Genomic DNA, 26,984 nt, shown 5'->3' with positions numbered 1-26,984 from the left:
TTTCGCTCTTCCAGCTTCGCCTTTCTTTCTTCCTTTCTTCGGCCACCATCTCTCGCACAAAGCATATCACAAGCAAACTACATCACAACCGACACAACCAACACAAACACAACAAGCAGAGATGGCCGCCACCACCACCAAATACTTGCGATCAGCTACCGTACGCGTCTTCCTTGTCGAAGATGGCGAGCCCAAATTCGTCGCAGAGGTCAACCGCGCGAAGCTCGAGAAGCACTCCCTTGCCTTCCGGACCTTCCTCACAGAGGCCGAAGTCCCCGACGAGAACAACAGACGCATCGACCTGCCAGAAGGCTTTGCTGCCCCCGCCGCCCTCCGAATCGTCCTCCGGGCGATTCACCGTTTCGACCCGGCCCGCGACCAGCATGTGATTCGGCTCGTGAGTGCCATCGAGACCGGCGAGCGCTGCCTTGTGTGGCATGCTGCTCGGAAGCTGTACCTTGAGCCGCCAGAAGCCGAGCTCTACCTGCGCAACAATATCGCGTACAAGATCAGTCACGAGAAGGTGACCCCTTTCTCGATGACCAAGATCCACGAGGTGTTTAGGCCACACCACCCCACCTTCACGCCATACGGCACTATGGTGCACCAGTACGTCTGGGACCTCCTCAGAGGCAACTACGCCTCTCCCGAGATCGTCGAGGACCTCGACCGCACCGTCGATCTGCTCCCTGGCCTGCGGAAAGACGTGGAGGAGAAGCTGGCGATCGAGAAGCCCAAGTACGAGAAGTACTTGCAACACCAGAGAATCAACGAGGCCAGGCGAGCCAAGGCAGTGGCAAAGGCTGCTGCAGACCGCCAGTAGACGGAGAGCGGGCAGGGTGAGGAGGAGAGATAAGGATGGTGCGAAAGCTCACAGAGGAGACTGTCGTATGCTGGGCGGGAAAGGAGAGGAGGTTTAGAGGAGATAAGGAGAAGTGCATTCGCCGAAAGGCACGATTTGTATCCTGTTTTCCCGAGTTTTGAATGAGAATGCCACCAAGCGGCTGGGATGATTTGCCGCAGACGCCATCAATGATCCTCCACAATGTTCTTCAGTCCTCTATTAGCCCTCTCTCCTTCCCAGTCTTCGATGTTGTCATCCTCCGCACACTTCCCTCTTGCCTTCCTCACAATGATGTTTCAGCTGACAGCTCTGCAGCTGAGTTGGTCTCTACGCCCATTATGTAGCAATTAAGCGCAACTGGACTTAACGCATAGACGAGGTTTGGCCAGTGATGTGGCGATAAATACACCCCGTGAAGCTGTTTTGGGGTCCAAAATCAGCTTGTTTCGTTCCAACAACGTGGACTAAGCCATCTATATCCCAGCTGGAGCATGCTACATCAATACTAAGCTGAGAGCCATTAAAGCGTAATGGCGATAACTACACCCTATGAAGCAGTTCCGGGGGGCAAAATCAGCTTGTTTTCCCTCCGAGGACGTGGAGTCAGCTGCTTACGTCCCAGCTGAGGTATAGTATAACAATACTGTGTTGAGAGACAGTCCAAGCGTAATGGCGGCAACTACACTTCTTGATGCAGTTTTAGTGTCAAAGTTTCTCTTACTTCCTTCCAAGAACGTGGACTAAGCTGGCCATATACCAGCTGAATCATGCTACAACAAAGCTAATCCAAGAGACAGTTGAAGCGTAATAGCGACGTTTACACCACGTAGTCCGATTCGAGGTCGAAATACAGCTTGCTTCGTCTCGAAAGCGAGGACCAAGCTAGCTATATACCAGCTGAGCCATGCTACAATAATCCTGTGCCGAGAGACACTTAAAGAGCAATGAAGACAACCACACCGCGTAGTCCGATTTGAGGTCGATATTTTGCTTCTTTCCCCTTAAGATTGTAGGCTTAGCTCGCTATATACTAGCTGAGTTATGCTAAAACAATCCTTTAACGAGAGAGAGTTAAAGAGTAATAGCGACAACTATACCCTATAGTGCTATTTTAGGATTAAAAACCGCTTGTTTCCTCTCGAGATAGTAGACTAAGCTAGCTATATACTAGCTAAGGAATGCTAAGACAATCCTATACCGAGAGAAACTTAAAGAGTAATAGCGACAACTGCACTAAGTAGTCCTATTCTAGGTCGAAGTCTTAGCTAGCTTCGTTCCGAAAACCTATACTAAGCGGTCTATATAACAACTAGTGCCTAATAAAGCGACCTTCTCTAAGAGTAACATATATCTCTACCTAAATATAGTACGTATCGATTCTCCGATGTTTTCTTTTCTTTACTATGCTACGACTATAAACCTCGGAAAGCAGCCCGACCTAGATAATTCTACGTATATAGATAAGCTGCTAGTAGTAATATAGTAGTAAATACCTTTTAACTTCTCCTTTTAGTATTCGAAAGTAGATTGCTTCTTTGCGATAACCTATACTTAGCAGTTTACGTATTATCTATAGGATACTATAGCAAGTATTTAAGGAGACCGAGCTAAAGGGAACGATATAGGTCTTTACTTAAATCGTTATTATATCGCTTCTCTTCCGAGCTCCCTCCTTCCTTAATAGTAATACTATACCGTTTAGGTAGCAACCTAGCCTAACTATATTAGGATTTATAGATAAGCTATAGTAGGTAAGACAATATAGAATACCCTACGAACCCTAACTCGAGGTCTAGAATAGACTTGCTTCCTTTCTAATATTAGTAGTAGGCTGCCTATATACTAGCTAGGATATACTATAGCGAGTATTCGAGAAGAGCGAGCTAGGGAGAGCTATATAGGTAACTGTCTAGGTATTACTTCGTTAATATTCTATAGGGGCTTTTGCTTTGCTAACGGTAAGTCTATACTGCCTAGGTTTATTCCGTATAAATCTATAGTAGTCTTCGGCGTAAGCGCGAGCTAGTAAGATAGTACAGGTTTTACTAATTTTAGAGAACATCTAGCTTGCTTCTTCTCTAATACTATCGCCGTGCTGCTTATATTTCAGTTACGGTATGCTATATAGGCGATTTTAGATAGAGGAGTTAGGAAAAGAGCGTTATGTCTCTACTAAATTTACTATCGCGGTTACTTCTTTATAAATATCTCATTTCCAATACTAGCACACTACTCTCTAGATCTTATTTAGCACATGCTATATCGGTGATTAGTCGGAGTGTAATCCGGTAAGTTAGCGCATTTCTCACAAGTATTAGGTTTGAAATGGGTTCTCTTCTCCTAAATAAACGCACTGAGCTATATTAATGCCATCTGTGCTAACTTGTAGCAATGTTCCTGCAAAGGGAGGGTTTAGAGGAGCGCTATAGGTAATCGTCCAACTCTCTACTGCTACTATTCCCTTCATTGCTCTCCCGACCACCGTTAATAGGACAGTGCGCCCTGGATCTCATCACACAGAGGCTATTATTGTCGCCGCTGCGAGCGTGGTCTAGTGATCCAGCTTGTGCCTCACCGGAACTTGGGGATTTTGACCGACAAATAAATCTACCTCTACTGCAAAATTGGGTCCAAGCAACTCATATATCATCCAGGCCATATTGAGGCCGTATCCATCAAGAGAGACATCTCGTGCGTAAACAGTTCCATGAAGTGCTTATAATGTCAGGCACTGTGTTGGCTCGATACAACGGCGGCATTCTCACTGCTATTAGGATTCAATCAGTATTATCCACCGAAGCTGAGACAAAGCACCTTCATTCCTCTCCGGCACAAGCTATACAACCTCTTAACGGGAGAACGCCGTAGTGAAGTAGCATTTTTCTCACCAAAATTGGATGGTGTTCAGCTTTCTAACAGGTCCAATTCTTGTGCAAAACTGCCTGTCAGCAGCCCGTATATTATCCGAGCGATAGCAGGAATAAGTTTGCAAAGAGACGGGTAGGGAGCAAGATAACTTTCCACTCAGATTACTATTTCTATCTCTGTTTCGATGATGCAGGTCTAGACTATGCACTTTGTGTCATTTGTGGCATATGTGGTAGGTATTCTAACTGCGAAAGTGGCCTAGCAAGACTACCTAGCTTTAACCAAAATCCCCAGATCTGGAGGCAGAGACAAGCTTCCCTCCTCCCTGGGACTAATACAAGGCGACTTTAAGAGCAAGCGAAGCCTGCTATAGCCATGCCTGGAAGGAAGAACGCCCGCATGAGACCGTTAGATCTACACTGAAGACACTACATTTTCGAGGCCATCTCCATTACTAAATCCGATACAAAGCATCTCAGATATCAATCAATCCTTCCTGTGATGGCTCTTTCTAGCCATACGATCCTGTGAAGCTTCTCACTTCCCACAGAACTGTGGGATGTGGAGTCGTTGATAACCTGCCTTCTTCTGTGGAACCCGCAGCATGTGACCGATTTCCCAGCCGAAGGCTGTTGATATTGTTCAACGAAGGAGAAGTTGACGTGCGGCGCCCAGATATACACCCAAAGCAGCACGATATGAAAACCGTCTTCGTTGCCGGGTCTGACATTGAGCAGCTCACATCTCAATCAGCCCTACCTGCGTCAAGTATTCGACGGTGTGCTTCCCCCAACGAAGTCGAATCGCCTGCTCGAAGCCTACCACCGCATAGATCCTCGTTTGCAGTTGAACGTCGACGAACCGGACCGACATACGAAGGTCGACAAATGGGTGTCCCGTCGCGAAAAACAGGGGATCATCTGGGAACCTATGTTCGCCTCCGCATCAACCCGCCGACGGCCTGACGCCCCTAAGGGAGCGGTGCGCTGGTTGAAAGAACAGGACGACTGACAGGCAAAGGTAGACGCTTTGATTGCCAACAATCCTACCGACCGACGCGACAACAAAGACTCACGGCTTTTGAAGGCGGCGTCAGCATCCATACCATCACGTTCGGCGCCGACAAGTCGCAATCCTGCTACGCCAAAAGGCGCGCCATCGACAGACGTGCAGAATCCACGGCAAGCGGATAGCGCGCCACCGCAACCGCCTACATTGATCGATTTGGTGCAATCGCCCACGCTGGCTACCTCTGAGTTCCTCGCCACTCCCATCGAGTCACAATTCAAGTAACAGCCAGTCCCTTCTAGTGAGGAGAAGAAGCTCGAGAAACAGCGCCTTCGAGGTTGGCGCACGCGCAACGAGCTGATCGACAAGCAACTCCTTCAAGCCCACGAGAGAACTTGTGATATCTGAAGTCCAGCCCAACGTAGCTCTAGCTCTAGAGCGGGCACTGTGCAGCTGGTATACTAACTGAGTTCTGTTCTTGCATTATTCAGAGAAGGGGCAGTCTATATACGAAGAGCGAGTGTATAGCTGTCCACTCTCTACTGATCGGGGGCTACTTTGGTTGTATATGCTGACGCTGCACAACTCTCATTTCAATCAGTCCTATCTACGCTCTACTCTACGCCAGAGAGCCGTTGACATCCGCCCAGCTCGCCGACGCAATTCCTGTCGCGTTTCCACGCATCAAGACGACGTTGAACACTGAGTTCACGCAGCAGATCCTTGAGGCTAGCGTCGGAATGACGCTCGTAGAGGTTGGTGAGGCTTTTGTTCTCACCGCTAAGGGCTGAACTAAGGTTGAGGCACGCGCGATGAGCACGACCTGCTACAACGATGTGTACAACCCAGGCCAGTACGTCACGCAGAATATGCAACAGGTCCACCCAAACGGCGACCCCCTACAAGAGAACGACGCTCCTCGGGACGGTGGAGAAGAGGCGCCAGAGGCTAACAATGACGATTCCAGCCACTTAGGCGAAGACGGCGCAGGCCGCGACGATTCGGGTCAGCGACGCCCTGTCATTGACGACGTCAACGTTGGCGACGAGATTGCATACAGCATCAAAGAAAAAGCAGCATCACACAGACATAGATGAGTGGACCAAGGAAAACATGAATGAGAATGAGTACGCTGGCGCTAGGATGTGAATTCGATGTAGAGACAAGAACGTTCTTCTTCTTCATGCCGTGGCTCTACGCTCTTCAAGTCGCGTACAATTTCGACGACACTTGTCTCTTAGAAGCCGGTAGTGCTACAGGAGACTCACGTCAATCCTAGCAGTTGCGAACCGGCTTCATTTTCCAGAATTAAGAACAACCCGTCTGCCGACTCCCCTGAACCGCTTGTAGATACTAGACTAAACTTCGAAAAGAGTCTCGCAGTGAGAAATCCCGCAGTGAAACAGGCAAGCGGAGAGCACTAGAGTCGACGTTAGTCCGTAGTCTTATTACTAGCTAGATCTCGCTATTGACAGTGCTATAGCGTGCTTTTATCACGAGTCGGCCCGGGCAGCACGAGATCGGGGCTCAAGATCGAAGTAGTAGAGAGCTTAATGTAGTATGTTAGCTTGTGGCTTTTCCTCTAAATTTAACTCTTCCTGATAGGATTGTGCCTAAATCTAGATACGATCCGAAAGCATAATATAATAACTTCTATAGGGATTTCGGAGAGCGTAAATATATATTCCTTTTACTAGGTCGTGCTCTTCTAAGGCATCTTTGCGGCTCAGCTTAGCTACACTTGGAACAGCACAGAATTGGCTTTGCGAGATGAAGAAGACGTCAAGTGATTAGGGGAACCAGGTCTCCTCGTGAAGACGTAGTTGCTCTACGCGAATCAGGCTTATCGTAGAGCATAACTGCTAATAGGCTGAAATGCAACTCGAGAAGGATAGTATACGGGCTCCTGATTGAAGGAGGCCTGATTTGGTCCTCAAAGGTGAGCTGCTATATAACGGGCTGAAGTGACTCTAGTGCTCTTTGCTTGCTCGACGGTCGAATTCTAGCCATGAACTGATACCATAGTGTCTCGGTCATTTCAGGGCATCTGAGACCACTTCTTCCTGTATCGTATAACATCTCCTGTCTCCGTTCCCGGGAGCGCCAGAATGAAGTCCTCTCCGAACTAGGCAGCATTGATTCCAGTTAGGGCTACAGGCAGGAAGGTCTGGCGCTGACCACCAGCATGTCACAGCTGTGACTACGCTCGAGACTGTCTTCCAGGTTCATCGGACCGTGCTTGAGCGGAAATAGCAAAGGTAAAGCTTTTTCGCTCCACGCCTTGAACCTTTCCATTCCTCCGCCGAGAGTTGCAGGTAAGGTATCTACAAGAAGACTTCTCATTTCATGACTTTTGCCGAATCTCCTTCTCGACGCCGAGACATGGAGCCTTTCGCCAGATCCGCAAGCACAATACAATCCCAATGATCCCCTACGCGATCCAAAATTCCTTGACCGCATTCTCGCCCACTGAAACAAATCCCTCCAGAAACACCCCACAAAACCCAACAATAGTATAACAACCGCCGTCAGCAGGTCTAAGGACAAGATAGCAAGCCTCAACATCCTCCTCCTCCACCTCCTCCCCAATTTCGAAATCGCTCCACATAGGCCCACAAATACAATCCCCATCAATCGGGAGAATAGCATTCTCGTCGTACGCCATTTCAGTCTGCGAGAAGCCTTTGTGTATGTAACCATAAAACGGCAACTCCGCTCGCAAAACCCCAGAATTCAATGTCTGAAAGTCCATACTCCCAGATCTCTCTCCACCTCTCCCCCACCAAAAATTCTTCGCAGGTTTGGGCACTTTCATTCTCCAATCCGGGACCCAAGTCTGTAGCCTCGAATCACCCGTCTCAAATCTTTCCTTCGCTTGAAACGCAGCGGCCTGGAGAAGCTGCGGAACGCAATTACGATCCTCCATCAAACAACCCGCGAACAAAAAATAAAGCTCCTCACACTCAACATCGTAGCTCATCCTAAACTTCCCCATCGAACCCTTAAAAACCCCCATAAAAGCCGCAATCCGATCTCTATCGTCCCTGCACCCGAAATTTTGGAACGTGTAGAGGATATCCAGAATAGACTGCGATTTCATTCCTCTCAGGCGATCGAAAAAGCGGACAAGATCCGAGGACTGGAAGGAATCCGTCAACGTCGACCAATGCGCTCCGTCGATATACGCAAGCAAGTCCTGATCCGAGATGGAAGCCGCGCCACAAACGAACAAGATCTTGTCAGCGCAAGCGAGCTCTCCCAAAACCCATCTTCGTTGAAAGAACCGTCTCTGCATAACACATTCCCAGAGCTGTCGCACATCACCATCCTCCAGACTCCCACTCCCGTCCTCTCCATCATCACCATCACCATCCCAATCCATCATCTCGCGGCTCACAGACCTCGCCAAAACAAACGCCTCCCCAACACCACCACCACCACTCTCGTAATCCCCCCCAAGCCACGCAATCACCCGTACAGCGCTCCCAAAAATCTCAGGCACGCGATGCACCTGCGTCGCACGCTCGAAATGGTCTTCGAGATTCATACACACCGCATCGACCCAGAGGGCACGAACCCGATCCCTCTGCCGGAGCCGTTTGAGTGCAGCGCTAAGATTTCCCGTAATGCAGACCGGGATCTCTTCAATCCAGAGAGTTCCGACGCCGAGATATTGGCCGTGGGAATGCAGGGGGGCATCCCAGGTGTATGAGAGGGCTTCGTATGCGAATTGTTCGGAGCTGGGCAGGGAGATGACTGTTAAGGCTCCGGAGAGGTTTGCGTGAGGGTTTCGGGAGGGGGCGAGGAGGAGGATTCGGATATCGCTACTTCCGGATGTGTTTTGTAAAGTGTTCGAGGCGTAGATGGCTGCCAGGGGAGCGGTAGCGGTGATGGTAGCTTCGGGGAGGGCGGTGTCGCGGGTTGGGGGTTGTTGGTTGGGGCGAGGGCGGATTTCTAAGGTATCGTGCCAGCTGCTTGACTCTGCCATGTCGAAGAGGTGGTCAGTGATGTTGATGAAAACGAGAAGCTGCGTGGCGCGAAGACAAGATGATGTTCATGTTCTCACTCTGCTGAGCACAGCCGCTGATTTTGGTGGTGGAGTTCACCTGCGCGCACGTTTCCTGCTATAGATTCAGCCAATAAGATAGATCTGCTTCGTACCTTCATGCATACCGCGAGGCCACCAGTATCCAGCCCACAAGGAACGACAAAGAGCTGTCGAAGATACAAACGCGGCAGAACAGAAAACTGAGATGAAATGCAATCCAAGATGCAAAGCTTAAGCATGAGTCCAACACTATGCATTTCATTCTTTTCTAGCTCAAAAAAAAGTCATATCATAATTCCATTCAATCATCCTCGTCGAGCTCACTATAGAACACATCTCCAATCTATTCCGACTCTTTTCAAGGTGGGTATCGCATCAACATTACGATGTGTTCCTGTGCCGTTGCGCCAAGCAAATGCGTTGAGACCCAGATAATTTTTCATGGTATCAAATCCTGATTGACTTAGAGCACAAGGGCACCGGCAACGACACCAAAGACACCAGCAGCAGCGCCAAAAACGGCACGGTTGGTTGGCATGGCGCCAGAATCGCTGTTGGTGGAAGAGGCAGCATTGCCGTTGTCGTTGTCATTGTCATTGGAATCGGAGGTGGCCTCGGCGACACGGATGCCGAAAGAGGTGCTAATGGAGGTGATGGAAGAGCCGGAGGAGTCGGTTGTGGTGACGGTGACGGTGGTGGTGGCGGTGGTTTGAGCAGTGCATGCGGACCAGGTGGTCCATGGGGCGGAAGTCGACCAGGAAGCATCGGTCCAGCCTGGAAGAAGTCAGTGGGGCTGCGGAAAAACGTGTGATGATTGTGTTTACTCACCAGACCATGTGCTTGCTGGGCAGGCCTTGGTTCCCCACCAGCTAGTCCACGCTCCACTTGTCCATGCACCGCTGCTTGCCCATGGTCCAGCGCCCCAGCCGTTGCCGCCTGGACCACCATGCTGTCCGAAAGGACCGAATCCGCCAGCACCTGGGCCTCCCCAGCCTGGACGACCGTTTCCATTACCATTCCATGCGCTTACAGCAGAAGCCCAGGCGGAGTTTGTGGTCCACGCAGTCGGCCATGCAGAGCCGCCTGGGAAGCCATTAGCACGCCACCAGCCAGCAGCCGAGGAGAGGTCGGAGGGAAGGGGATGGGCAGAAGTGATGGAGTCCCACTCGGCGGTGTTGGGTGGCGCGGCGGTAAGACCAGCAGCAGAGGTCCACGAGGAGAAGTCCGACCAGGCAGACGTAGGCCAATGGCCAGCACCGCCACCGACTCGGCCAGGTCCCCAGCCGTTTGCAGATGCCCAAGACGACCATGCGGAGGTTGCGGTTGGGAGGCCATTGGCGCTCGCCCAGCTCGACCATTCCGCCGTGTTCGTCGGCCATCCGCTCACGCCCGCAGAGCTCGCCCATTGTCCCCACGCTCCTGGTGCCCACGCGCCGCCGGGCGGTGATGTGTGTGTGCTCCACTTACCACTCGTCACCGAGTACGAGGCGAACGGTGCCGCGGTGATGGTCGCGCCCGAGTTTGCGCACAGCTGGGCAATCGTCTCCTTGACGTCGCTCTTCTCGGAGTCGCTGCAGGATGAGTCGTCGACGCAGGTGTTGAGGGTGTTCAGCATGTCGTTGTTCGTGCACAGGCTCTTGTAGTTGCTGTAATCGGCGTTGCTGTCGCGGCAGGACGAAACGCACGATGGGAAGCCGGCGAATGGGCCGCCCGCACCCCAGCTTCCGCCATTGTTAGGACCGCCGTGTCCGCCCCATTGAGGGACAGCGGCGGCGAGGCCGGAGAGGAGAGCAGTCGCTGCGATGGTCTGCTTCATGGTGGAGATTGGGTGGAGGTGTTTTGCTGGTAGAGGTAAAGGGCACTGATGTTATACTGCTGCTTCGGCTGGACTCGAAGAGACGTAAGGATGAAAAGCGACTAGGAGATGATGCTGGAGGTGAGGATGGAGAGGGTATGGGGCTCACTGGGCTGAAGCTGTTCTCATATACATCTGGTGGTCTTGCTCGTGACCAGGCGCAGTGCCAGTGCCACGGAACGCCTGTTGCACACTTCTGCCATCCTGCGTCGGAGAATACGCGTCATGCCGGCAGACGCATTCGACTGGACGTTGCAGGACAAAAGTGTGGAGGATCGACTGTGGGTTCTATCGATGGAAGCGCAGACGTTTTGCAGGAAGAGGCTGAAGTCTGCAGCACAGAGAGGAGGAGTTGTAGCTTTGGCCGGCCCGAGCAGCACAACCCCTGGTCTATTTTGAGCGCTGCCGATGGAGAGCCGTTGATGAACTTCTTGGCAGTGTCGATGTTTGCGTTGCTTGTGTTCCATCTTGGCCTGCTTGATGAGAGTGAATGTCTGGGTGAGGACCATATTATCATTGATGGTATCGATCAATCCCGTTTGATATGCGTAAAGTGCTTCATGAGAACCATTCACCCATCGACCACGCTATACCAAGATCGATCCCAGTACCCGCACCGATCGCCCGACATCCGATCTCGAAACCTTCACAGAGCCTCCTCCAAAATTGTCTTCCCCTTCTTCATAATAATCCTCACATATGAGAGTCAGCCTGTCGGACCGCAACCATCTTCTGCACAGAAGGAAGAATGGGCTGGCAGGGCAGTGCGTACCAAACTTGGGCGAGCACAACAATTTCTTCCTACCAACTTCCTTCCTCAGGCCTCCCGTCAGACCACATCATCTCCATTCTGGCAATCGGTACAGTAGACTCTCACGTGTGCTGCAGGATCGCTTCCTTCCTCCGGCCTTTCAGAGCAAGCCGACCGGCTGTTTCATGCATTGTTCTCTCCCATCTGCTCCCAGCCATGCTGTCATATCAGCATGCCAAGTCGACAGGCATACGTGGACACCCAGAAGGGCGTCTTCGTGCTCGCTGTTGTGCTCCCACAATGCACTCAGCTGTACCATCCCGCTGACCCTCCTCAGCACAAATCCTGCCTCGACGTTGAGCGTACATAAGACCTTTATTACCACTCAGCTGACAGCACCTCTGCTTGCGCGGCCTTTTGTACCTCCTCACAACACTTTACTTTTTCCCTTTGCCAAGGTTCACCGGTCAGCCGTCAGCACTTCAAACAAGACCTGTCCGAGGTGTCCTGCCAAGATCAAGGACACCGCTCTCGGACCTGCTTCTGCTTTTCCTCAAATGTCCGAACTGCGAACTTTGGTCTGATGATGATGAAGGACAAGAAACTTGTTCGTCGCAGGAAATTTCCGTATGAACGATTCCGAAGGTCTTGACCTTGTCCTTGCTGGAGATTCACCCGAGACAGGTACGCCCGAATTCTCAAGCTCTGTGATGTCCGAGATGCAAGTTTTGCGGAAAGTTTGAGCGTGATATGGTACGCAAAGATTGAGAACTTGGATTGCTCGAAATTGCAACAGGTATAATAGGCAACGTTGATGAGTTCCGCCGGTGTATCCAACGGGCAAATGCCGAACAATGTCCGAGTAGACGCCGCTTATGCTTTATTATAACCACCTTCGGCCTGACAGCTGCATTCATTGTTCAACCTCACTCGTCTCGGCACCCCTCCCAACTCTTTTGGAAGATGATTTAATGACAACTCCTCTAGAACCCTCCTCCCAATTGCAGATACGGACTCCCGTTCACGAACTTCGCAACATATGCTAAGTAATGTTCCAAGCTCATGTTACAAATCCACCCGAGGAGAGCGATCTGAACAAGCCATACGCATGCCTATTAGTAGCAGGTAGTTACGGCGCTAAATTGGGTTTATATAAACCGGGCTTACCTCCTCTTCGAGCCCTTATTACTAAACTTCTACCCCTACTCCTATATTCCTATCGATATCTCGGTCTTAATAAAGCGACTTCTGCTCTAACATCTAAGCACCCCTCGAGGTCGTTAAACTAGACATCCTTAGACCAAATCTAGCTCTAGCGCAACTTTATCCTACTCCGAGCTTAATATACCTCGAAGATTTCTGCCTTTAACTTAAGTATATTTCTCGCGACGGACATATACCTTTATATAACTATATATAGGTAGAGAACGTACGCCCGGTTAAGTATAAGGAATTTTATTCCTTATTACGCGTAAGAAGAAAAGAAAGACGAGTGCTTTTTTTTCTAATCGCCTAGGATTTAAGGTATAGTACCTACGCGCTTATATACTTATATATGTCGTCCTCTTCCTTTTCCTCCTTCTTATTATTAGTTTAGAACTTCTTAACGAGAAAAAAAAAATAACCTTCTTTATATTTATAGGCGTAGACGTACCTACTACTCTAAATAGAAAGATATAAAAAACAAGCATAATACCCTCTCTAATATTAAAACCGTATCGGCGCTAAGTTCTACCTAGGCCCTATACTAAGTATAAGCGCGACTCCCGAGCGCCTTAGAGTATATATGCACAAAAATCCAAAGCACAGAAAATCGAAAACGCGCCGTAGACACATCTTAACCTCATATAAGCCAAACCTTGACGAACCTATCAAGCCCTTTACAACAACACCTCATCCACAAATCACGGAAGTGATCTGAGTCCGACTCCTCGCAGCACAAGCCGTCACCGTCTTAGTAGTATCCCGATCCGTAAAAATCTGCACCTCGCCATGCGGACACACAATCCGCTTTGCCCTTGCCATTGCCCTCAAGCAAACGCCCACATCGGCGTGTGTTGTAGTGATGCTAGCGAGCGAACATCCACTGCAGTCGCTGGTGAAGGTACTGGAATGCACGAAACCTGGGGCAAAAAAAAATTTAGCTTACGGTATGCGGTTTCGAAGTGTGGATGGATTATAGAGGTACGTACTCGTGGAATAGCTCTAGCATCCTCCACAAGGATTTTGGAATTCGGTGAGGGTTTTGGTGCATGGACTGTCGTCCTTGCTCGTCGAAGGAGTTGGTGATGCGCTGCACTTGGTGATTGTTGTTCTTCCCGCCGTCTCCGTCGTTGTGCATGGGGCAAAACATGGAAGAGGTACGGAAGCGGTCGTCAATGCGCAACCTCCGCAGTCCGTGTAAGCAGTTGCGGTGGCGGTTGGGACTGGCGGACAGCACTCCGAGGCTATGTGCGTGATGGTCTTGGTGCAAGTGGGATACGACGGTAGATCAAAATCCTGCGCGGCGATGCCTGCCACGAAGGCAAAGGTCACGACAGAAGAAGCTATGTGGAACATCTTGCGGATATGTCGATGAAGAAGTGTTTGAAATTGTGCCTTGATTGTAAATATGGCATCTTCTTATGCTGCAGTGACGGTCGCACGAGGCACTCAGCTTGCTCGTATTGCGCCGATCCAGGCAATTGGCGACATTCCATACCGCGCTGAAACCCTTCGAGTCATGGGAACGTGGGCAGCGCTCCAGCACAAACACAAGCGTGTTTGTGTTCCCTCCGTGATCGAGGCTGACAGTACTCTCCGCCTGAGGCTCATGCTGTTCAGCGCGAATGCGAGGCACATTGAGCCACAGTTGCACAGAATCGTATACTGGAGCTCAACACTTCCGAGAGGCGTGAAGTTGGACCTGATTCACGGGCAGCTCTGTCAGGACTGTCAAGAGCATCGCGAGCATGACTAGAACTGCTATGGGAGGCCTGTGTTGTAGAAGCAGATTCCAACCTGCCGTGGCGAGAGCGTATACTGGGGGTGACGGGAGCAGAATGATCGGTATGGTTGCGTCTGGCATGTCGTCGGCGGTCATCGACCAAGTCCACATCTTCAGCTTGCACCACCCACGGCTCTCCCGCTAGCTGTCCGCTTGCTCCTTCTGCGCTCTACAATCTCAGTCGGTGTCCCTGGCAATGGCTCCGTCTTCACGCGCTGTCGTGGCTGTTCCCAATCTTGATCCACCTTGCGCTCCTTCTCCGAGTCTGCTTTCTCCAGCTTCTGGTACCTTGACTCTCGTTCATCAGACAGCTCTTCCGAAGGCGATCGCTTTCGCTTGCGGAACTTCCTTGGTGTTAGTTTAGTTGGGTTCGGTGGTTTCGCGGTAGTGACGAGCTCAGCTTTGTAGAGGGAAGCTGCGAGATCGCCGAATGGGATGATAATGTGCTCGTCGTAGGCAGTCGCTGGTAGCTTTTGCATGATCGGTTTTGGAAGGAGGTCAGATAGCGTTAGCTGTAACTCTCCCTCGCAGGTGATGCCCTGGCTGCCCCGAAAGGGCATCTCGTGTACATCGCATGCGCAGACTCCAATCTCTTCTCCATCTCCATCGAATTCGACATCCGGGCGCCAGACTGAGATTGTCGCAGTGTGATCTTTCGGCGCTTGCCCTTTTGCATTGCTGTACGTAATGTCAAGTCCCAGCACGCATCTTATCGCATGCTTGGAGTCGATAACGTAGCTCTCCGCCAGCCTGGGCAAATCCTTCTTCTGCTGCGAATAGCTCACCTCCACCACCAGCGCTGGCAGTTCCGCTCCCTCCTCTCCCGCATTGCAATAGAACGTAGCATCTGGACTTCTGCGCACTACTTTCTCCGCAGCCTCGCTCTCCTGGCTGCTATTCTCCAGCTTCGGGGCGTGCAGTTCCAGAGTCGTGCTTCGGCCTTTGTCTATGCCTCTCAGCGCTTTCGCAATCTCATCCTGCTTGTCTTCCGCCAGTCGATCTGCCACCTCTTGGATTCCAGCAAAGATAAGATCCTCAACCGAAGCTATGAACCGTTCATGAGTGGCGCTGGGCATGCGCAGGGTAAATCGGCGCCCGTGGTAGTCGTAGCGGACTTTGTCTTCGAAGTAGGGGAGGAGACCTTCCTTCTCTATTCGGTCTTCGAGGACCTCAAAACTGCCGCCGTCGAGTATGAATGACTGGCAATCGCCTGCGAGAGGAAGTCGTCCAGCACGACGGAGCTTCAGAATGCCAATGAGTCTGTCGACGGGCGCGATCGGGGCGGCGGAAGGCTTTGGGGAGAGGGGCGGAGAGGGCGGGAGGTGCGGAGACTGTTCGATATCACTGCTTGGCGGAGTGTCGCACTTTGACGACATGAGCGTCAGTGTGCAAAGCCGTGTAGCAGCTGGGAATGCTGCGATGTTGTTGATATGCTGGAGGAGTGGGAGCGTCGGCTTTGGTGGTGGCAGGTCGATTGAGTGAAAGAAGTCGTGGTGTTGGCGGGCCAAGATTTTGAGCCTCTCAGGTTCTCCGCCTCCGCCTCCGCCTCCGCCTCCGCCTCCGCCTCCGCCTCCGCCTCCGCCCCCGCCCCCGCCCTTCAATTTCAGACCTTCGGTTTTAGACTTCAATTTCATCCCTTTCTTTCTGTCCATCTCGCCATCCTCCCCACTCCTCCTTAGACGCATTGTGTCAGCGTAGCTACGCCCCCTCGATGGCTCAAGCACAGGAAACTTGCCACTTCGCCAGGCTCCCGGTAGAACTCCTGGAATCCATCGCGTCTTTCCTCTCGGTAGAAGGCCTCCTGGTGGCACGAGATGTCTGTTCTACCTGGCGCCATTTGATCGATGGGAATTCCGAGCATAGGGACAGCTTGTTCCTTATCCCACGAGATCCGCCGCGATCGAGGCACGGGTGACCGGGAGCTGCACGTCTTCGATGATCCTGAAGACCTTCCTGCTGATCTGCCGACGTCGGATCGTCTCCACTACTCACTGGACGTGGTTTTGGGCCAGTGCAACTCGGCGACCTTTTGTTGCTATATGGATAGGTTCGAGGAATACCAGAACGAGACCACAACCTCTCTTGTCTCCCACGGCAGTGCACTTCTGCGTTTCAGCAGAGATCCGCGCCCAGAAGCTGGCACATATGCTGGAGCCTGGAACAGTATGTAGCATATAACCCAGCCTCCTAGTCCTCAGGTCACCTGCTGCTTCGTCATCCGAAGGACAGTAATGAGGGAGGTCTTTAGAGGACATATCGACAGGCTCCAGGACGGGGTCAGGCTTAGCGATGTTGTACAGCGGATCGTTACTGGCGAAACCAGCGCACATTACTCCGAAACAGCATTTTGTTGGACTGTATAGTGTCTACGCGAGAGCTCCATGACACCGTTCGAAAGAAATCGCGGCGACCAAATCTGGCGTTTGCAGCCTATCTGCCATCTGCTTAGTATCACGCGCACCCGTGATCCTCTTGGCTTGGCTTGGCTTGGAGAATGCTACTCCTACTACTACTGCCTCCAGGCATGCAACTTCCGAAGACCTCTTCACATTTATTCTACCCGCCGTAATACCCGTTTGCTTTCGCCACTACATACTTCTCCTCCATCGATTAAACGGCTACCTCTCCCTCCTAATCAGTTCCGCCGGAGTTCTGCGAGTCTCATTCGGCGCCGACTGAGCCTACCAGAACAGTAGCCCGAGCTCTAGTCATCAGCACAACATTTCTAGTCTTACATCATGGCATCAAACTCCTCCAAATCGAGCATGCATACTTCGGCGTCGCATCATTTCAAGTCGGCGGCTCGATCTTGTGCTGATTCGCACTTTACCCTTGGGGAAATGGATCGGAGCCCATCGTGGAAACTGAAACTATCCCGATGCAAATCCGCTGAAGATTCCGCGGGTACTCTGGATTTGTGGCTGGGAGCTTTGTGGATACGACTCTGCGTTGACAAGGAAAGAAGGCTGGCATTAGGATCATGCGGCCGAGACGGCAAAGATGGAGAAAATTGCACGACATCTTGTTGAAACTTCATTAGGTTGGGAGTGTGATCCTCTTCACATGTCCGTCCAACAACTCATTTACATGAAGCACACCTCGCCGCCAATTCCCAATCCGGAAGTCTGACTTCACCCCGCATCCAGGAACAGGCAAAAGCAGGGCCATTTGACAAGCCAATAGCTGTAGCAATGAAGTTTGATACAGCTCGACCATTGGGATGCGAGCCGAAATGACGCATTGACGATCGCTTCTACACTCGAAAAGACATCACCTCTTGGAGCTCGACGTCGACTTTGACTTGACGATATATGGTTGGCTTATAACTGGACGATTATAACGCAGTTGAATCGAGAAGAAGAAGAAGAAGAAGAAGAAGAAGAAGAATAAGTCGAGAAGACATACCTTCAACCACAATTCTCGCGCAGCACATTCGTAAACAACATCCCATACTAACTATCACCCACAATGCTTCCCCACCTCCTCCTCCTCCTCCCAACTCTCTTCACCAACACCCTCGCAAACCCCTGCGGTCCCCTCTCCTCCTCCTGTCCATGCCTCAACTCTCCCGAAGCCTCCAACATCGCCCTCCGTTGGCTCCAAATCTTCCAAACCGACTCCCTCGGCAACGGCACCGGTTTCGCCCTCATCGACTCCACAATCTCAGAAAACTTCACCTATTACGACGAAGGCGCATCTTTCGGCGATCCTGCACCCGTATATCCCAACAAAGCCGCTTTGGAAAACAGTATTTCGGGGGAAGGGTATAGTGGAAATCTGGTTACGGATGTGAAGTATTCTGTGTTAGAGACGTTTGAGAGTTGTGAGACGATTGGGTTGAGGTGGAGGAGTGAGGCGAGTAGTGCGAGGGGGGAGAATGTGTGAGTATTAAATCAATTATCTTGAGGGAGGGGTTGGGAGGGGAGAGTGAGTGCTGATTTTTTTTTTCTTGATGGGGTAGGACTGTGCCTGTTGGAACCAAGGTTACGTATAAGGGGAATGATTATTTAAAGGTTGATTTGGGGACGAGGTTGATGTTTAGTGTGACTTCGTCTTCGGATTTGGTGAATTATTATATTGCGTTGGGGGATGATGTTATCAAGGCGAGGCTTTGAAGGGGCGTGCGTGCAATCAGAAGGAGCTGATGATTTTTGGCCCCTAGCGGGATAGGTGAAATGTTGATGGGGGATGGGAAGATTTCGGTGTGGAAGTATGAATCAACTCGGCATTTATTGACTAGTGAGCGATTGGAATCCCTTCGGATGGTACTGTGATGGCGGTTTACGTTTGCTCGGCGGTCCTTTGCCGCGGAGGATGATGGGATTGAGGCGAGATTTGGAAAGAATGTGTAAGTGGACAAGAATGGTGAGAGAGATTTTTGATCAAAAGTCAAAGAGGGCTAGCAAATAACGGTGGCGTAAAGGAATGACGAAGTTCCCTCTTCATTTCTGTTTAACGCTTGCACACCCATCTATACAGGAGAGAGATGCACTACCTTTGGCGATTACACGCTACTCAGCTACGATCATAGACGAAACCACGATTTGCATAAGCATCAATCGTGTGACGACACTCGAAGCAACGTCACAAGATAGTCTATCGAGAGCGACTGGGTGAAATATTACCTTACCTCTCTAAGATCCTTCTTGAAGTAGATATCTACGAGAGATACAAGCCGAGCGCCCGCTCTACTGCTCCTTTCAGAAGTTTTTAAGCTAGGAACCTTCTACTACCACGTTCTATCGTGACCTATTGGACTGGCAGCTGAGTATGTTGTTGGCTCCGCATCACTGATACAAGGTATAGAGCATCTGTTCACACAGGTCGCACTAACATCACTTAGGTACTCGGTACGACGGCCTCTGGCTTCTGAATTTCTCCCGGATCCAAGGGGTTCGTTGACAGCCCAGATTCGGAAATCGGCACATTCTCGGCTTTCTCACAGCCTTTGGTTAGCCTTTGGAGTCTTGTCACGCGACAAAGAGTTCGTTGTTCACTCGATTAAAAGCACCGCTACAAAGGCTATTGTGTTCCAGTCCTCTCTCATTGCTGTCTCGATCAAAAGCACCGCTACCAAGGCTATTGTGTTCCATTCCTCTGTCATTGATGTCTCGATCAAAGGCATTGCTACAATGGTCATTGTATTCCACATCTCTGTCATGGCATGGAATGCAGCTCTGGGACCGCCGAGATCTGTTTTTCTCATCAACCAACCACTACCGTTACCCATGAGTACATCGGCCAATCAGTCATCGCACAACGATTCCACAACTCAGCTACTTCCCACCATCACGAGCACCAACAAAATCGACAACGCGAAGTCTGAAATGGCCGAGCCTCAAACTGATTTTATTGCCAATACGGCACGAGAATTCGGCATCGACACCAATCTCCCCACGTCGTGGAAAACCGCCCAGCAGGACTGGCGCACGTCAAGAATCAAGACAGAACTGCATAGTCAACTGCAATCCAGCACTCCAAAGGGGGGCTGGCAGATCTCAAAAGCAGTCTGCATGGCACTAGGCAGCCTCAACAATCGGATCTCGCTCGAGCAGTTGGCGCTCTTCATGGATATGGTCCACTTCCTCGAGGAGAACCGTCCAGGATGTAAGTCCATCGAACTCTTCGCCCAAGATCCGAGATTCACTGACACAGACAAGTAATTCCTCAACTCCATCGGTATCACGATCCTCGAAGCGCCCAACGCAGAGCGAATGATTCGACGCGGCGTCTTCTCATTCGTCCCGCTCTGGGTTCCCGAATATTAGCTTATCGGCCGCGTCTCTAGTCTCTAGCCTTCACTCCACGTCGGCAAGGCCGCAGGCGAGATCGATAACGCTTGCAGATGGCACCTGTCAAGAATCAGGGACAAGCTATATCCTATCATGGATACACGTCCGCTCACCGCATACGAGGAAAGCATCAGGGAGCAGGTTGTTCTCCAAGTCACTCAGGTACTCGAGCTCAAGAACGACTTCACGGAAATTACAGTCCACTGTCGTCCGGAGGAGGAGGAGAAACGCTTTGTAGGTCTCTGGGAGCTCTCTGCATTCGTAGAGAACGAACAGAATCTTACTGGCATACCAGACGAGGTAACCGACTCCGATCTTATAGATATCGAGGAAGACACCGAAGTTTGCGCGTGCTGCCGACCACCACCGGTAGAGAGTACGGTCGATGCGCACCTAGAAACAAACACTGTTTGGAACCCGCAGGCCGTAGCTCGGTTGAAGGACAATCTTCTTAAAGGATAGCAATGGTTGATCAAGATTGGTAAGTAACTTCATTAACTCTCATCGTGCTGGACACGGTGAGTTCTTGGTGAATCTTTCGACATTCATTACCGCGCCGCGGTCATTCTCACATTCCTACGTCCAATTTAATCGGTTCTTGTCAATGTAAGAGGCACAATTCAAGATCTGCATAGAACAGTAAGTATCTTCCAACGTCCTGCAATATCCGATTTCCACCTAGGCTACATCGACCTTGAATCTCATTCATGGGCTGACTTCATACTGTACTGATATCATCCTGTTCTGTCTCATGTGATGAATCACAATGCGATTCTTGCGGTCTGAAGTGTATATCGATCGACAAGAGGCTTTCTCCTTAGTAACGTACTGCTTCGCCCGCAGGTCGGCGATGTAGCCTCGTGGCCACGAGACTGCGAGTCCCGTAGATCATTCGGCATCAGAGCAGATCAGAGCTCAGGCAAAAGCTTTATAGATGAAATTTCTCCAGCCCATTGACTCCAAGATGAATACGAGACTGCGAATCCCGTGGATTATTTGACATCAGAACAGATCGGAACTCAGGCAAAACGTTCATTTCAGCCCATTGACTTTGAGATCAATACCGCAACGGGCATGGAAAATTCCAGTTAATGCATGAATGGACCTCGAAGGAGTTAAATTCAGACCAGAGCGCTGTAGATCCAATGCCCCCATAAAGGATCTTTGATTGCTTTGATTGCTACGTCAAAGCGTAGTTGAGGTGTGTTCAGACACTGTGGCATATTACAGACTGGATATAATACTGCGACTTCGCCAGACTATAGAGCACTGAAAATGACGTACATTCAAGCATTTCAACCTGTATATCGTTGGAAACCCAGATAAATCGAGCAGAAGCAGCATTCTCAACGCCTTGAACCTTGGCTTTGTCTTCAATTCTGTTTCCCAGTTCTAAGTTGGTGACAACTCGGGACCTCAGGCCACAGCATTTCGAGGCACCGCATTAAGCGCGACACCTCGTGAGCGAGAGCTGGCCTGACGCAGGCCGAACGCAGCGCCGCTGAGGACCAGGAGGATCACGGCGATGATGTATTCCAGATGACGCCGATGGCATATAGAGCCTTCGCTCAAAATTGGTCCGTTTCAGAGGATGTTTCAGCGCAGTTCCAGCACTCAGCCAGCAATATTAGTTTGATGCGAATCATTCTTCTTCCTTTTGCGAGTTCCCTAAAGCGGTGCGGTAGGCGTATACAAATCAGCGTGTCCTGGCTGTGGGCAAGCATCAAATGTAGCTTGTAATATTAGCGACGTCGCGCATAGCAGGGGCACTCCTTATGATTGCACTCTGCAGGTCACAGCATCAGTACTCTGCACGTGTCACGAGCTTCGCGTTGGAAACTTCACATGCACGCCAAGAAACCGGTGAAGCGCGCTTCACGTGCAGGGATCATCAACAAGCCGCCATTCAAAACAACTCAAGGAACTACATTCCTCTCTCCAACCCACAGTCGCAACCACTCTTCGTCCTTCGCCGGCATACATCACTGCAAAGCATTCGGCCAACTTGCCATCGCCACGAACGGACTCATAGCAGCGCAAGCGCACAATCGTTTCCTCCCGCTAACCGAAACCATGAATCCAGAACAGAACTTCGTGGACAACTACAACGGCACCAAAGCGACCGAGGCGCTCCAAGTTGTCGAGCTAGCCGAGCACATTCTTTCCTTCCTCGACATTCGCCCTATCATCAAGACGACTCGAGTCTGCAAGCAGCTCCGCGACACCCTCGCAACAAGCTCGAAGCTCCGCACTCTCACATATCTGGCCCCTGAGCCCCAGCATGCGACCTTCGAAGAGCTCGTAGCGCGCAACCAGAACGACTTCGACAGGAACCCACTTCCCAGCTTCTCCGGTATCGCCATCAATCCGCTGGTCTTCGAGGACGCTTTTCGAGACTCACGCAACCGGTGTATAGCTGCGGCTATCATAGACACCAAAGTCCTGTTCCTGCCACCTTATAGCGACATCATGGACTATGACTATCTCCAGATTGACGAAGGCGAGCAACACAGCTGCCTGGATATCAATCGATACATCGAAGACGCTGCGGTCACAAAAGCGATCGCAGAGACCCCAGGCTCTGCCCGACACATGCTACTCGCATACCAGCCAAGCCAAAAGGACATTGAAATCACACTCGACCTGGATATCCGCGAGAACCGTTCATGCCTCGATGTCCGGGCTGGGGTGACGGTTTCTGGCAAGATTCCTTTGGGCGGGCTGTGCGATGTTCTCAATCTGCTTTGGACTTGTCTGCGGGATCCAGGAGTGTTGAGAGAGGAAACAAAGGATGGTTTTACGGTCGCGCAGGAGCATCTTCGTGGCAAGGCTGGAGAGCTGGGAAGTGGGGCAATGAATTGGGTCAAGGGCGGTGCGAAGTTCAAGACGAAGTGGGGGAATTGAGGACGAGGGGATTTGAAGCAGGTCGGCGCTGTTGTTGGCATAGGCTGCCTTGGGACAAATGAGATCGTCTGAGAAATGAGATGGAACGACAGAGCGTACAGCAATACGACTACCTTTTGAGTCGATCTATGTAGACAATAGGTGAGATGGATCTTTTCTCCTACTAAATGGTGTATTTGTCCTCTTTTGCTTGGGATAGCAGTCGCGCCAGCCGTCGAGTGGCACAGTGCATGGTTTGAAGTCAGAATGCGTGTATTAAAAAAAAACAGAAATCGGGTTCCACTTCACGCAAGATCCAGCTTGTCTGCTCTTATTCAATGTTATATGCTATGCAAGCTAAATGACATCTAGTAAAGATAGTGATCGTCAGCCGTATGAGGCATGATGTTGGTGTGAGATGTGTAATGAGTCTCATTCTACTCCAAAAGCCGTCTTTGCATGTCAACGCTCGACGATGTCGTCTTTTCTGGGCGCTGGATCTCCCATGCGAGTTATTATGAATCAGGTTTTGATCAGAGCGCGATTTAAGTCAAGAGATGTCAAGCCTCTTCGTAATATTCGATCGATTCCATCTGCTTCCATTGTATGCTCGGGACGAAGCCATCCAGATCATGTATAGCAAATGCTATGACTTCCACTGGGAAGGATGGTGTTGCTGAGCCGCTTGAGAGAAGTCTCGAGACACTTACTCACCAGCATTTCTGTACACGCTACCTCAGTTGCCAAAGTCTTTCTAAGCGTTCAATCTCGAAGCCTCGCTAGCTCAAACCCGTTGAGAATTGGAGTACTATAGGAGAGAGAGATACCGTGCAGCCATCACACAGCACACCTTTAACCTCCTATGCTTCCGCTTCATGCTCTCGACAACGCAGTCCACGCCCTGTCCGCTATCTGCTGCGGTCTTGCCGAGGAATAGCGATGATGTTTCAAGCTCGGATTGGGACTCTATCCCTAGTCTCTTCGCTTTCCCCTTTCCATGGCAGGGAGAGGTCTGAGCGTTGATTTTCGGAAGCGTGCCACAATAGACTTGCTTACGATCAGAGTCTTCCGAGCGACGGGAGGTGTCCAGTAATCACCTGCTCCAGGACCGACGGTATCTGACTCCAATTTCTGCTCTCGATTCAGCAACCCGCGATTTATCTAACCCCTGTTCCTGGATGTGCTTATAGAGAAGGCTCTATTCCGATGCCTGGTGTTAGGACACGCACGAGTCCTCACGGGCCGTTCTGCGCATGAGTACTTTTCATCAAGCCCGAAGCTGGGCGACAGCTAGGCCGGGCGGTGGTCACTGAGCAAAATCTCAATCGAGACATGGAGAGCCAGCTTTTGCTGCCTTGGCCGGAGACGGATACGCTGGACCCAGAATGACATTCGCACTCGCGTGTCTTTACGCTCGAGTTCCAGATGTGCAGGCGGAGGCGGCAAAACCATTCCTCGCTGAAGAAGAGCATACTGCTTTTTGCAACCGATGCTTCGGCAAAGGCATGCTCTCTGGTTAAGCCGCTTCTGATGTCCTGCCTCGACCCAGCTCCTCGTACTCCATCTGACACGCTTCTTGTGCTGATCCAGTAGGAACTCTGGCATCCAATGGCTTGAAGTGACAGTGTAGGGTTGATCACCTGCAGATGACGACTACACCACACAGATCTTCACGCAGTCGGGAGATATGAGCGTCTTTTCCACCTCTTTCGATCACCGTAGTGCCGCCGAGCACTCGAGGTCTCATTTGTATCCATCTGCGGTGAAGGGCAAGGAAGACGCTCAACGTCAAATGCGTTCAGACTGTATGTGCTCCTTCTTCTTTCTCGTCTTGATCGAGGACTCACCGTCCTGAACGCCACATTCTGCGAGCCAGCGAACTCGAGAGGCGAGGTTGCAGCTTGTGGCAGCTTTCAATCAGCAGTCACTCACTTCTGGATGCTTTGCAATCGTGCTTTTCACTGCTCGCATCGGCCGCGTGTGGATGTCCTCGAGAAAGGAGTCTTGGGGGTGAGGTGTTGAGCACCATGGGTCTTTGGTAAGGGTGTTCCACTTCGTCCGCATGTCGGCATCAGGGGCAGCATGAAGACTTCACATCAATTGTCCTGGCTATCGATGCCGACGGTGATCGGGTTCTGGTAGGTAGTGTGGCGTGTCGGGATAGCCCTGAATCCATTCGAACGTCGTTCAATCGATCTCTCGCCTCTTGATTCTCGCCATCAAGTTGTGTACGAAGCAAGCAATTCAAGCGTGGTATTGGGCAGCACTTGTCGACGATGCGGAAGCGGGAAAGTTGCAGGGATGCGAGGCCGTTGTTCAAAGCGTTTGTCTTCTGCCCCCTTGTCAAGTGTTTTCCGCGCTTGTTGAGAATTCTACGGCATCTCAATCAGGAGGCCTCAACGCGAGTCTGCACTACATTCTTGATCTCATCGTCGTCCCTCTTTGATGCTCTTCAGGGTCCTCATTCATGCATTCGATGCGCAGTCCAAAGCCGAATGCCAAATTCAGGGTCCAACGATATATAGGCAAGGACGTTTGAACTGCTTCACCATACTAACAAGCTTGAAGTTCTTTGCTGTATACCACTCCAACCATTACTACACTTACAGAGCACCTCATTCTCCGCTCATCCACGGCGCCCCTTCTCTACATCTCGCCTACATCTCGATCGTTTTCTGCTTGCGCATGGAGAACTATCATCGATGCTGCAAGGGCCCTACACAATCAGCGCATTCTCTTCGCCACAATGCCCCGAATTTCACCTCCACCTCCATTGCCCTTCTGGCCTGAGCGCGTGAAGTTCGACCAGCTTGAAACGATACTGTGAGGTATAGTAGCCTGCTATTGGATCATTGCACTTCACCTCCGTGTGAAAGTGTTTCAGCGGTTCACAATGCTGTGAGAATAGTCATCGTAGTTTCAATTCTCACGTAGGTGAAGTTGGTCAGTGTTATATCTTCCTTTTCTGCCCTTCCCTCCTTTCCTTCCTCTCTCTCCAGACAGCAAAGCCATTCGACAGACAGACAGCAGCAACAACAACAACCCCAACAACTTTCGAAATGGCTTCGCACGGCACCACCACCGCCACCAACCCCCTCACCGCCCCAACCTTCGGCTACCAAGCCGTCTACACCGACGGCAGCTTCGACCCTCAGACGAACGTAGCTGGCTGCGCCTTCGTCTTCAAAGACAGAGCCACGGAAATGTGGCACTGTTTCGGAGAGTCCTGTGGCTTCCAAGCCAACGCCAAGGTCGCCGAGCTCGAGGGCATCAAGGCCGCCCTCCTCTACGCCGAGGAGCACTGGATCGGCAAGGTGACGGACCTGGAGATCCTCACCGACGCCGTCAAAGCGATCGGCGACATCGAGCACTGCTTTTTCGGCGGCGTGCAGCGTGGCTGGCCTCACCTGGCGGTCACCATCGACATCTGCAACCTGATTGCAGATCTGGCCAACAACAACGCTGCTTCGCCGATGCTGGTCGTCATCAAGGCCGTCAAGGCACACTCCGGCATCCGAGGAAACGACCTCGCCGACGAGATGGCGGTGACTTCCCGCCGCACCAGTTATCATTTCGGGCGCACCACCACCACCACCGTGGTTCGCGACTCCAACGTGGCTTGAGGCCTCCTTCCGATTCACCACACCACACACACCACGTCGACACCGGCACCAGCTGACCAGCATTCGTTTTCGGAGAGCGTTTGTTGCTTGGCGGCTCACAACTTTGGGAGCTCAGTGGAATGACCGCCCTGAGTCGTTACCCACATCGGTCCGCAGTAGCAACCTGCGTTATCAAAGTCAACCCTCACGATGTGCTTGTACCTTGAGGCCTTCGGGCGACGGTGTGAGGGCTCTTCTGTTCAACAGAAGCCAAGACAAGCACGACAGGTAAGTGGCCCTTCATCCTCGATTATCTGACAGTGGCATCTAGGTTCTTCTCAGCATCG

The 26,984-nt window shown here is 51.2% G+C and overlaps 13 protein-coding genes across 13 annotated transcripts; 7 read left to right on the top strand and 6 right to left on the bottom strand.

Moving 5' to 3' along the window:
* Window positions 1-121: 121 nt before the first annotated feature.
* MYCFIDRAFT_177550 (uncharacterized protein) lies at window positions 122-1,821 on the top strand (the record flags this gene model as incomplete). The annotated part of the gene is made up of 12 exons (XM_007931313.1): window positions 122-793; window positions 824-839; window positions 878-935; window positions 990-1,184; window positions 1,219-1,237; window positions 1,263-1,287; window positions 1,314-1,371; window positions 1,403-1,471; window positions 1,498-1,510; window positions 1,548-1,640; window positions 1,675-1,764; window positions 1,795-1,821. The coding sequence occupies 12 exons, from the start codon at window positions 122-124 to the stop codon at window positions 1,819-1,821; spliced, it is 1,335 nt and encodes a 444-aa protein (XP_007929504.1).
* A 1,277-nt stretch (window positions 1,822-3,098) lies between these two features.
* MYCFIDRAFT_177549 (uncharacterized protein) lies at window positions 3,099-4,047 on the top strand (the record flags this gene model as incomplete). Its single annotated transcript, XM_007931312.1, has 9 exons — window positions 3,099-3,109; window positions 3,163-3,173; window positions 3,234-3,254; window positions 3,336-3,472; window positions 3,499-3,535; window positions 3,573-3,711; window positions 3,753-3,774; window positions 3,839-3,965; window positions 4,007-4,047. 9 exons carry the CDS (start codon window positions 3,099-3,101, stop codon window positions 4,045-4,047), a joined length of 546 nt encoding a protein of 181 aa, XP_007929503.1.
* A 40-nt stretch (window positions 4,048-4,087) lies between these two features.
* On the top strand, window positions 4,088-6,287 carry MYCFIDRAFT_177548 (uncharacterized protein; the record flags this gene model as incomplete). Its single annotated transcript, XM_007931311.1, has 15 exons — window positions 4,088-4,119; window positions 4,154-4,210; window positions 4,246-4,302; window positions 4,335-4,425; window positions 4,466-4,693; window positions 4,727-4,989; window positions 5,023-5,117; window positions 5,146-5,167; window positions 5,249-5,320; window positions 5,349-5,490; window positions 5,524-5,757; window positions 5,789-5,847; window positions 5,881-5,932; window positions 5,962-6,117; window positions 6,204-6,287. The coding sequence occupies 15 exons, from the start codon at window positions 4,088-4,090 to the stop codon at window positions 6,285-6,287; spliced, it is 1,644 nt and encodes a 547-aa protein (XP_007929502.1).
* An 864-nt stretch (window positions 6,288-7,151) lies between these two features.
* MYCFIDRAFT_84640 (uncharacterized protein) lies at window positions 7,152-8,708 on the bottom strand (the record flags this gene model as incomplete). Its single annotated transcript, XM_007931310.1, has 1 exon — window positions 7,152-8,708. The coding sequence occupies one exon, from the start codon at window positions 8,706-8,708 to the stop codon at window positions 7,152-7,154; it is 1,557 nt and encodes a 518-aa protein (XP_007929501.1).
* A 293-nt stretch (window positions 8,709-9,001) lies between these two features.
* MYCFIDRAFT_212089 (uncharacterized protein) lies at window positions 9,002-10,698 on the bottom strand. The gene is made up of 3 exons (XM_007931309.1): window positions 10,236-10,698; window positions 9,597-9,851; window positions 9,002-9,542 (listed from the first exon to the last, which is right to left on the bottom strand). The coding sequence occupies exons 1-3, from the start codon at window positions 10,582-10,584 to the stop codon at window positions 9,232-9,234; spliced, it is 915 nt and encodes a 304-aa protein (XP_007929500.1). The 5' UTR covers window positions 10,585-10,698; the 3' UTR covers window positions 9,002-9,231.
* A 1,559-nt stretch (window positions 10,699-12,257) lies between these two features.
* Window positions 12,258-16,967, bottom strand: MYCFIDRAFT_177545 (uncharacterized protein; the record flags this gene model as incomplete). Its single annotated transcript, XM_007931308.1, has 18 exons — window positions 12,258-12,274; window positions 12,305-12,368; window positions 12,400-12,416; window positions 12,452-12,465; window positions 13,167-13,232; window positions 13,267-13,304; window positions 13,361-13,391; window positions 13,421-13,565; window positions 13,594-13,995; window positions 14,027-14,248; window positions 14,280-14,505; window positions 14,534-16,075; window positions 16,099-16,229; window positions 16,270-16,316; window positions 16,353-16,670; window positions 16,702-16,776; window positions 16,816-16,890; window positions 16,921-16,967. 18 exons carry the CDS (start codon window positions 16,965-16,967, stop codon window positions 12,258-12,260), a joined length of 3,477 nt encoding a protein of 1,158 aa, XP_007929499.1.
* A 183-nt stretch (window positions 16,968-17,150) lies between these two features.
* MYCFIDRAFT_177543 (uncharacterized protein) lies at window positions 17,151-17,806 on the bottom strand (the record flags this gene model as incomplete). Its single annotated transcript, XM_007931307.1, has 5 exons — window positions 17,151-17,162; window positions 17,191-17,417; window positions 17,459-17,610; window positions 17,635-17,765; window positions 17,792-17,806. The coding sequence occupies 5 exons, from the start codon at window positions 17,804-17,806 to the stop codon at window positions 17,151-17,153; spliced, it is 537 nt and encodes a 178-aa protein (XP_007929498.1).
* Window positions 17,807-17,828: 22 nt separating this feature from the next.
* Window positions 17,829-20,884, top strand: MYCFIDRAFT_177542 (uncharacterized protein; the record flags this gene model as incomplete). Its single annotated transcript, XM_007931306.1, has 17 exons — window positions 17,829-18,241; window positions 18,268-18,291; window positions 18,322-18,343; window positions 18,403-18,424; window positions 18,464-18,485; window positions 18,523-18,630; window positions 18,689-18,748; window positions 18,784-18,923; window positions 18,956-18,973; window positions 19,016-19,066; window positions 19,125-19,351; window positions 19,397-19,936; window positions 19,965-20,039; window positions 20,072-20,113; window positions 20,156-20,586; window positions 20,630-20,752; window positions 20,788-20,884. The coding sequence occupies 17 exons, from the start codon at window positions 17,829-17,831 to the stop codon at window positions 20,882-20,884; spliced, it is 2,415 nt and encodes an 804-aa protein (XP_007929497.1).
* Window positions 20,885-20,908: 24 nt separating this feature from the next.
* On the top strand, window positions 20,909-21,244 carry MYCFIDRAFT_177541 (uncharacterized protein; the record flags this gene model as incomplete). The annotated part of the gene is made up of 5 exons (XM_007931305.1): window positions 20,909-20,932; window positions 21,009-21,035; window positions 21,087-21,139; window positions 21,164-21,182; window positions 21,209-21,244. 5 exons carry the CDS (start codon window positions 20,909-20,911, stop codon window positions 21,242-21,244), a joined length of 159 nt encoding a protein of 52 aa, XP_007929496.1.
* A 29-nt stretch (window positions 21,245-21,273) lies between these two features.
* Window positions 21,274-21,876, bottom strand: MYCFIDRAFT_177540 (uncharacterized protein; the record flags this gene model as incomplete). Its single annotated transcript, XM_007931304.1, has 5 exons — window positions 21,274-21,366; window positions 21,423-21,523; window positions 21,558-21,567; window positions 21,593-21,719; window positions 21,767-21,876. The coding sequence occupies 5 exons, from the start codon at window positions 21,874-21,876 to the stop codon at window positions 21,274-21,276; spliced, it is 441 nt and encodes a 146-aa protein (XP_007929495.1).
* Window positions 21,877-21,927: 51 nt separating this feature from the next.
* Window positions 21,928-23,556, top strand: MYCFIDRAFT_177539 (uncharacterized protein; the record flags this gene model as incomplete). Its single annotated transcript, XM_007931303.1, has 8 exons — window positions 21,928-22,015; window positions 22,038-22,997; window positions 23,021-23,086; window positions 23,120-23,176; window positions 23,203-23,226; window positions 23,259-23,274; window positions 23,298-23,358; window positions 23,413-23,556. The coding sequence occupies 8 exons, from the start codon at window positions 21,928-21,930 to the stop codon at window positions 23,554-23,556; spliced, it is 1,416 nt and encodes a 471-aa protein (XP_007929494.1).
* Window positions 23,557-23,595: 39 nt separating this feature from the next.
* Window positions 23,596-25,504, bottom strand: MYCFIDRAFT_177538 (uncharacterized protein; the record flags this gene model as incomplete). The annotated part of the gene is made up of 13 exons (XM_007931302.1): window positions 23,596-23,711; window positions 23,750-23,770; window positions 23,826-23,895; window positions 23,925-24,047; window positions 24,077-24,171; window positions 24,202-24,245; window positions 24,275-24,314; window positions 24,346-24,688; window positions 24,710-24,741; window positions 24,771-24,935; window positions 24,964-25,124; window positions 25,159-25,416; window positions 25,452-25,504. The coding sequence occupies 13 exons, from the start codon at window positions 25,502-25,504 to the stop codon at window positions 23,596-23,598; spliced, it is 1,521 nt and encodes a 506-aa protein (XP_007929493.1).
* A 590-nt stretch (window positions 25,505-26,094) lies between these two features.
* Window positions 26,095-26,658, top strand: MYCFIDRAFT_84634 (uncharacterized protein; the record flags this gene model as incomplete). Its single annotated transcript, XM_007931301.1, has 1 exon — window positions 26,095-26,658. One exon carries the CDS (start codon window positions 26,095-26,097, stop codon window positions 26,656-26,658), a length of 564 nt encoding a protein of 187 aa, XP_007929492.1.
* Window positions 26,659-26,984: the final 326 nt, after the last annotated feature.

Source organism: Pseudocercospora fijiensis (genome assembly GCF_000340215.1).
Source record: "Pseudocercospora fijiensis CIRAD86 unplaced genomic scaffold MYCFIscaffold_7, whole genome shotgun sequence".
NCBI classification, from domain to species: Eukaryota; Fungi; Ascomycota; class Dothideomycetes; order Mycosphaerellales; family Mycosphaerellaceae; genus Pseudocercospora; species Pseudocercospora fijiensis.
Note: the sequence above shows the minus strand (reverse complement) of the source record. Positions and strands in the feature narration are given on the sequence as shown.